General features: G+C 41.1%; 1 protein-coding gene across 1 annotated transcript; it reads left to right on the forward strand.

The window, feature by feature from the left end:
* The first annotated feature begins 3,531 nt into the window (after positions 1-3,531).
* On the forward strand, positions 3,532-4,335 carry LOC127137616 (uncharacterized). The gene has a single exon (XM_051064063.1). It carries the CDS (start codon positions 3,532-3,534, stop codon positions 4,333-4,335), a length of 804 nt encoding a protein of 267 aa, XP_050920020.1.
* Positions 4,336-9,626: the final 5,291 nt, after the last annotated feature.

Below are 9,626 nucleotides of genomic sequence, written 5' to 3' on the forward strand. Positions count from 1 at the left end.
TGTTTTAATCATATTATTACAGAACAAAAACAGTTATCAGATTCATGGTTTCGTAAGTGGCTCTGATACCACTGAAGGAGAATTGCCATCCAAGGCGCAGCGGAATATAAAAAATTTCTCCTTTAATGATCCTTACGAATGAGCATGATCAGTGATAGAATCGTTACCTCTTGTGGAGATTCAAACCTTTGGTGCAGATCTCTGACAATGATCAACCTTTGATACAGATCCACGGGGCGATCACGAACGTTGAATGATGACAACGTCTCTACTCAGTCCACACGAACGGATTCCTTCAATCGCAGTGCTAGCTGTTTGTGAGTGAAGGCTTTGAGTGAGAGAGAGAGATACGAAATTCCAACTCTTCAGTTGTGTTCTCTGGAGTGTCTGGAGTGTGTATGCTTCTACCCAAGGGGTTCTATTTATAGAACCACTTGTGTGGGCTTCAAGCCAAAAAGCCCACTTAAGTGCATTTTGGCCCATATCTCAGAATATGCCAAAATCACTTAAGTATTTGGTACTTTACCATATTTCGTATTCTTCTTAAGTACACCGTACCTTACGATGTTCCTTAATTATTCTATCTCTCATCAATCCGTCCTTTGTGTGTGACCCTATAGGTTTTCGCGGCGTTGGCAATTATATTAAATCATGCATTTAACATAATAAACAGTGAGCGGTATCTAGCAACACATCACTGCTACCCAAGTCACGAAAATGTCATGTGATCTGACAAAACCTCCTGTGATAATAATTATGTGTATAATTACCCCTTTGCCCTTATGTCTATATTGAACACAAGGTATAGACCATGTCACCCTTGTCCAGTTCAATATTGGGCCCATAGACATTTATCCTGTTAAGCAGGATTGGCAAATTCCATCTAGGACACTCATGTCCCTCAGCATGCTTCGTGGAGTACCTATCAACTGCCTTTATGGTTATCCAGTTACGGACAACGTTGGATCAGCAATAAAGCACTCGACTCTACATCTAGGATCCATAGTGGTTTCAGGTCGAAGAGTGGTATACACTATTATCACCATGAGAATAACTTATGACACTTTGCATAACTTTCTATATAGTATTCTCATAGCGGGTCAATCCAGTATGAATATTACTCTTAATATTCATACCTATGTTTAAGACTTGATAACTCTTTATCCATGATCCATGAGACGTGATCATCAGTCTACAAACATAATAGTCTCCATGCTTTAATGTTATCCCATTTCATAATAAAGCTTGACTACGGACATTTTAAGAATAGTGTCCTTATGTTTAATGTGATCTCATGATTAAGTCATACTTGATACATTAAATGGACTATCTATTCCAGGGACTTTATTAAACAAACATAATAAAGAAAAATGCCTTTTTATTATTAATAAATAATTCGATACAAGTACCAAAAGTATTGGCCTCTAGGGCTTACACCAACAAGGAGAGGTTGAATAGTATTGGTCCGTGAGGTGCCTTCCTCGTTAGGGTCGTACGAGAACCTCACTTAGTGGTAGATTCTCTTAAGGGGATTGATGACCGTCGTGCTTTCGGCGTAAGCATATTTTCTTTTACTAGAGTCAATGACCCTAAGACCCATTTTCTAACCTTTAAATTATGGCTAGCCTAGACCGATGGTCGCGTAGTATAGGCCACCGAGGTGCCTTCCTCGTAAGGATCGATACGAAGATCTCACTTAGAGTAGATGACTTTGATGAAGCAGTTGCCTGGCAAGTAAATTGACATAAGCAGCTAACAGTCAAGGAAGTCCATGACTCTAGGGGCAGTGTCTTATACCCAATTTTCCAAAAGCCTTAGATCATGCAAAACGAGAACCTTGGTTTACTAAGCAGTCATTCTTAACTCCATGCTTCATTTTGATGGTCCAAAAACTTGAACCCATGCCTAAAATCCTGTGGAAATAATAAACCAATCATTCATTCATACATTCATTCATCATCAAAATAATAAGCAAAGCTCTTAAAATTTTCGTTTGTTCGAACGCAAAGTTACAAGACTATTTTCTGACATAATCATGGATACTTCAACAAGGAAAAGCACATCTACTTTCCGCTTTAAGAGTCCTGACATCATTTCATTAAAGGTCTTCTTCTCAAAGGTCGTAGCTCTTAAAGATAACAAGTTTAGAGCCAACTTTGGGAACATCATAGTGTTGGTGTAAGCCCTAGAGGCCAATACTTTTGGTACTTGTATCGAATTATTTATTAATAATAAAAGGCTTTTTCTTTATTATGTTTGTTTAATAAAGTCCCTAAAATAGCTAGTCCGTTTAATGTATCAAGTATGACTTAATCATGAGATCACATTAAACATAAGGACATTATTCTTAAAGTATCCGTAGTCAAGCTTTATTGTGAAGTGAGATAACATTATAACATGAAGACTATTATGTTTATAGACTGATGATCACATCTCATGGATCATGGATAAAGAGTTATCAAGTCTTAAACATAGGTATGAATATTAAGAGTAATATTTATACTGGATTGACCCGCTATGAGAATACTATATAGAATGTTATGCAAAGTGTCATAAGTTATTCTCATGGTGATAATGGTGTATACCACCCTTCGACCTGAAACCACTATGGACCCTAGATGTAGAGTCGAGTGCCTTATTGCTGATCAAACGTTGTCCGTAATTGGATGACCATAAAGACAGTTGATGGGTACTCCACGAAGCATGCTAAGGGACATGAGTGATCTAGATGGAATTTGTCCATCCTGCGTAACAGGATAAATGTCTATGGGCCCAATATTGAACTGGACAAGGATGACACAGTCCATGCCTTGTGTTCAATATAGACATAAGGGCAAAAGGGTAATTATACACATAATTATTATCACAGAAGGATTTGTCAGATCACATGACATTTTCGTATCTTGGGTAGCAGTGATGTGTTGCTAGATACCGCTTACTGTTTATTATGTTAAATACGTGATTTAATATAATTGCCAATGCCGCGAAAACCTATAGGGTCACACACAAAGAACGGATTGATGAGAGATAGAGTAATTAAGGAATACCGTAATGTACGGTGCCCTTAAGTGAATTATAGAACATCGTAAGGTACGGTGTACTTAAGTAGAATACGAAATATGGTAAGGTACCACGCGCTTAACTGATTTTGGCATATTATAAGATATGGGCCATATACACTTGAGTGGGCTTTTTAGCTTGCAGCCCACACAAGTGGTTCTATAAATAGAACCCTTGTGTAGAAACATTGACACACTTGCAATTTCGTTTCTCTCTCTCTCTCTCACTCAAATCCTTCATTCGTAGCAGCTAGCACTGAGATTGAAGGAATCCGTTCGTGTGGACTGAGTAGAGGCGTTGTCATCGTTCAACGTTCGTGGTCGCCACAAGAGGTAATGATTCTATCACTGATCATGCCCATTCGTAAGGATCATTAAAGGAGAAATTTTAAATTCCGCTGCATTTTGGATCGCCCTTCTCCTTCACATAGATCTTCTAACCGAGAAGGTTGATTATGGTGCTATCACTACAATGTCCCAATACTATGACGTACCTTTAAGATGCTTTACTTTCTCCGACTTCCAAATCTCTCCAACCTTGGAAGACCTCGAGAGACTCCTCAATCGATCAATCAAAGAATACAACCCTTTCTCGAAGTTGGAAGAAGGCTTCTGTTTGACAGAGCTCTCACTCGCCTTGGGTATCAACGCTAACAAGCTAGTAGACAATTGGGGCGTAAAAGGATCCATCAAAGGGTTAACCCAAAAGTTCCTAGAAGCCCGTGCTTGGCAAATGATTAAAAAAGGAAGACCTGACTTCTGTAGTGCAACCTTGGCACTTTTGATTCATGGAATTATCCTCTTCACAAATGTGGACAAGTTCGTGGATCATTTAGCAGTTGAAGTCTTTCTAATAAAGAATCCGGTGCCTTTTTTACTTGCCGACTTATACCATACCTTTCATACAAGGCATGAGAAGAAGAGAGGTACTTTCCTCTGTTGCGCTCCTATGTTACATCTTTGGATGAGGGCCCGCATGCCTCAAAGTGGACCTTTTGCTGAAAACAAACTAACATGGCCGCAAAGGTTCGCATCTCTCTCTGCCAACTCAATTCTATGGTACAAGAGGGAATGGGATACAAAATACGTCATCGTAAGCTGTGGAGAGTTATCTAACATACCCTTAATAGGAACGCAAGGTTGCATCAACTACAACCCCGCTATACTCAAGAGACAACTAGGGTACGCCATGACGAGTCCTCCCGAGGAAAGAGATTTCATTCCATTTGTCATCAATACCGTGGATCCGCTTGATTCAAATGTGAAAAGAGTGTGAAAATCTTGGACAAGCATAGTCCGTATTGACACAGAATGGGGTAAGAAAAACATCCTAGCTAAGGAACCCTATTATGTGTTGGTAAAAGAGAGGGCTAGGGTCGTTAAGATGCCGTTTCTGTTTGACCCTTCTTCATTCTCGTTGATGCCCGAGCCCAAGACTATCCTACATGAGAACATGGACAAACTTACCAGCCAAATCAAAGAGCTTGAGTTGGAAAACACTCAATTACGAGTCCAACTCAATCGTGCCAAGGAACGTAACCACGTCTTGGAGGATAAGGGTAAGCGAGTTTGTGAAAAATTTGAAGATAGCAAGAAGAGGATCCGATTAGCCAAGGGGCAAAGAGTTTTAGTTGGTGGAGCTCTACAAGGATCTAATTCTAAGCTAGACTTCCGTAACAACGAATTGGATCGAGCGTCCCGAATCATCAAGGACCTTGAAAATATTGTTGAGAGGTCTAATGCCATGAAGAGAGAAGCGAGGGAAGATTATGAGGCCCAGATTCTCGAACTAAGGACCACTCTAAAAGAGTATAAGGAATTTCTAGCCAAGGAACAACTAGAGAAAGAAAAGATTCATCGAAGCTTCATGCGTGAGCAGTTCAACCTTGGACAAGCTTGCAAGAAAATCAAGAACTTGAAGAGGGGAATCTATGACCAAGCCTATGTAGAGTTGCAAAACAACTGTAGACATTGGGAGGAGCGTTGCCATGGATTCGAAGCTTCCATTGCTCAAAGGGATGAAATAATCCATAATTTCCAAGCTCTTTACGAAGAATGGAGGGACAAATACACTAACATGACGGTATTCACTAATTAAGCCCTTCAAGACTTTCTCAACAAGTTGAAGGAGGCGGACCTGATCATGTGTCAAGATAATACCCCCGAAGAGGTCTATCACTTCGTAAAATTCTGCAAGAAGATGATGGCCAAACTCATCACTGACATTGAGGCTCTCCGCAAGTCTCAAGGGGTCACTTTTAGGGTGGATATCTAGTTGGTTTATTTGTTTCCATTACTTGTATTTTGCAACTCCAATGTATTGCAATCTATTTCCACTTCAAAGGATGAATGAAAAAGCTTTGTGATCTTCTCTATTATGTTTTCCTTTATTTATGATTATGAACGTAAATCGTCAAGTAGTCTTTGTAATGAATAAACACAAATAACTAAAAGAGATTTTCTTTAACATAAAACAAAAAAAACATTCATGCATCATTTGCATCTTTCGAAACAAAAAAAAACTCATCCATCCACCCTTTTTTCTGACCAGAACCACTCTTAAAAGCTGACTTTTCGGTACGATACACGAGGACGTCGACAAGCTGTCATGGAGCAACTCCAAGAAAACCAGGCTTCCCTTCAGGAGGAAGTATCCCAGGTGCGGTCCCAAATGAGGCAGTTGATGGAGACTATTCAAGCAGTCGCAAGAGGTCAAGAGGTTATGGCAAAAGTGCAAGAAGAAACGAATCAACGTGCCAGTACTACCAATCCTCCTACCCCTCCAGCGGTCGAGACTCCGACTCCAGTTCCTCAAGGTGATCCTCCAATCAACATTAGTGCACTCGGCGGTGTTTCAAATGGCAATCCCCGTCCTCATGTTTTTGAAATAGACGACCAACATGATGCGTTCTTCAGCCCAAGGGCTGCTTCTCAGGATGACGCCTTCGGTTCAGCAACCAACGGGGTGGAGAGGAAGGTAAAGGCTATCGAGGAAAAGTTCAAGGCAATGGGGAACACTGATGTTTTGGGCCTTGATACGGCAGAAATGTGCCTAGTGCCCGGGGTCATCATCCCGACCAAGTTCAAAGTTCCAGACTTTGAAAAATATAAGGGAAATAGCGACCCTAGGACTCACATTAGGGCATACTTCCGAAAGATGGCTGCTTATTCCGGCGTCAATCAACTTTTAATGCATTTTTTCCAGGATTCCCTCAATGGTGCATCTTTGGATTGGTATATGCAACTCGAGGGCAGCCATATTCACACATGGAGGGAAATGGCCGAGGCATTCCTCAAGCACTATCAGTACAACACTGATATGACACCTAATCGCATGCAGTTGCAATCTGACTAAGAGGTATGAGGAGTCCTTCAAAGAGTATGCCCAACGATGGAGGGAATTAGCTGCTAGGGTACAACCTCCATTGCTAAAAAGAGAACTGGTAGACATGTTTATAGGAAACCTGCAAGGTCCATACCTTGATAGAATGGTAGGGAGCACCTCTTCGGGCTTTTCCGACCTGGTCTTAGCCGATGAAAGGATAGAAAATATGATTAAGATGGGAAAGATCCAGAACTCTGCCAATACTTCCAGTGCATCGAAGAAACCTTTTGTTCCCTACGGTAAAAAACGAGAAGGCGAGACCAATGCCACCTCCATCATTCGAACAAGAAATCCCACTTATCCACAAGTAGCCGCCATAGCTCCCGTCCAACCAAGTCAACAACAACCATTTGCAATTCCTGTTCAAACTCAACAACATCAATGCTACCAACAACCACAATAACAACAATATCAACAACAACGACAAAGGATGTGAAGGCCCGAGAGAAGATTTGACATAGTTCCCATGCCATATAGCCACATCCTACCATATTTATTGAGGGGATCACTTGTACAACTAAGGGAGTTAGGACCCCTACCAACGGTTCTTCCTCCCGGTTATGATGCAAATGCCCGTTGTGAATTTCATTCTGGCGCTCCAAGGCATTCGATCGAGAATTATAAAGCTTTAAAATAAAAGGTTCAAGATCTTATTGATTCTAAAGCAATCACGTTTGCCCCCAAGGGGCCAAATGTAAATAGCAATCTGATGCCTCCTCACAATAATGCAGCCGTGAATATGATGGAAGTTGATAATGGAAGGAGATTGATGTCCTGTGTGGACGAGCTAAAAAAACCACTCATCGAGATCAATAATGCTTTAATGAAGGATAATGCCTTTCCCATATGTAGTAATGACTGTGAACACTGTCTGATTAACCCGCAACAATGTAGAATGTTGAAGTCTGTCATACAACAATTAATGGACCAAGGGATCTTTGTGGTAGACTGCCGGTCCACAAAATAAGACGTGTCTACCCTCGAGATACCATACGATGAAGTCCCTCATCTACAAATTCTATATAACTTCTCTCAGTTAACCCTGTCAACAAATCCCGTTACTCCGATCATAATAACAGTTCCCACACAATTCCTGTATGATGACACCAAGGCAGTCCCATGGGTGTATGACACCTCAGTCTACATTCATGGACAGAAGATTCAAGAAGAACCGTTGAAGTCTAGTGATCCAATGATCAATATCACCGACACTGGCGGAATTACGAGAAGTGGAAGGATATTTGCACCGACACCCACTCCAATTCGAACTATCAATCCTTTTACTTCAAACAAAGGCAAACAAATTGACGGCGCTCAGCAGAGACAAGACCTTGCACCTTCCAATGAAGTAGAAGAGTTCTTACGCATTATCAAGAAGAGAGATTATCAAGTAGTTGATCAGCTTAACCAGACACCCTCGAAGATCTTAATGTTGTCTTTGTTAATGTGCTCGGAGGCCCATAGGGATGCTTTGGTAAATTTTTTGAGGACAACTCACGTACTGCAAGAGATCTCTGTTTGTCAGTTTGAAGGGGTAGTTAACAATATCGCTACTAGCTTAAGCTTGGGTTTCAGTGATGAAGAGATTCCCGCCGAGGGGAGGAATCATAACAAGGCTCTCCATATTTCTATTGAATGTGTGGACACATTCCTATCAAGAGTTTTGGTGGACACTGGGTCTTCCCTTAATGTGATTCCTAAGAGATCCTTTGCTAAGCTAACTATTGAAGGACTCGTAATGAAGCCAAGTGAGCTTATAGTAAGAGCGTTTGATGGTACTAGGAGGACTGTAATCAGTGAGGTAAATTTGCCTACGAAGATTGGTCCCCATACTTTCCTTATCACTTTCTTCGTAATGGACATCTATCCAGCCTACAGTTGTCTGCTTGGGAGACCTTGGATCCATTCAGCTGGTGCAGTCCCTTCAACGTTCCACCAAAAATTGAAATTCTTAGCTGATGATAAACTAGTTGTTGTCGAGGTTGAGGAGGACATTGTGGTAAGTTACCTCGCATCTTTCTGATATGTTGAAGGAGAAGGGGAGATGAGGGAAGTCCCATTCCAATCATTTGAAGTTATCAATGTTTAAATGGTTTGCCCAGCAAAGGATGAATCAAAAGATGCCGAATCTCCAATGGCATCTCTTAAGGACGCCCTGACAATCATAAAGGATGGACACCCCCAAGGATGGGGAAGATTGCTTGAACTTCCTGTTAACAAGGACCGTACCAGTTTAGGATACAACTCCCAGAATTTGAAGAAGCCCGCGCCAATAGCTACAAAGGGATCAGTGCTCTCACTATCCGAAAACTTCTCAAGCGTTGGTTACCTTGATGACAACCGTATCTGTGTCGTGGAAGAAGACAAAGAAGAAAATGCTAGATTGATCTTCACAAAGACTGATGGAAAGGGTGCCACCAAATGGACCGAGATTGAAATACCTAAAGTGAACCTGATTAAAATGTAATTCCCAATGTTGTTTTCCTTCCTTTTCATCAAAAGAACCCATGTCAAGCCCAAGGCATGAGAGGATCATTTGTAGGGCCTCATCAAATTTCCTTATTGATCATTAATGAAAAAGGTTCATGTTCGCAATCAATTTTGAGATCCTTGTCTTTCGTTTATTTATTTCACCTTTTTTCAAAATGGAAATTTTCTTAAAAAAAAAATTCTTTTCAAATCATCCTTTCTTTCATATCAATAAAAGTGTGGACCTTAAATCGTGCAGATCATCCTCGACAACCACCAATGATAAGTCTGCTATGGTCTCATACGACTTTGACAACCCGATTAATCAAGCCGACGAAGAGTGTGAGGAAGAGGCCGGACTCCCCGAAGAATTGGCAAGGCTGCTCAAGCAAGAGGGAAAAGTCATCCAACCGCACGAAGAATCAGTGGAAGTGATTAACCTTGGGATAGACGAGGAAGCAAAAGAAGTTCGAGTCGGCTCCGCTCTACAAGACGAGGTGAAGGCAAAATTGATCGAACTCTTGAAGGAGTACAAAGATGTGTTTGCATGGTCATACCAAGACATGACCGACCTCGATACTGACATTGTGGTCCACCATCCGCCTCTTAAAAAATAATGCCCTTCAGTAAAGAAAAAGCTATGAAGGGCCTATCTCGATATGGCTATGAAAATCAAGGAGGAGGTATAAAAACAGCTCGACCCCGGCTTCTTT

The sequence above is a fragment of the Lathyrus oleraceus genome, chromosome 4 (assembly GCF_024323335.1).
Source record: "Lathyrus oleraceus cultivar Zhongwan6 chromosome 4, CAAS_Psat_ZW6_1.0, whole genome shotgun sequence".
In the NCBI taxonomy this organism is placed as follows: domain Eukaryota; kingdom Viridiplantae; phylum Streptophyta; class Magnoliopsida; order Fabales; family Fabaceae; genus Lathyrus; species Lathyrus oleraceus.

What these genes read in the sequence shown, in the direction of transcription:
- LOC127137616 (XM_051064063.1), top strand. Translation starts at nt 3,532, where the DNA reads ATGTCCCAATACTATGACGTACCTTTAAGATGCTTTACTTTCTCCGAC.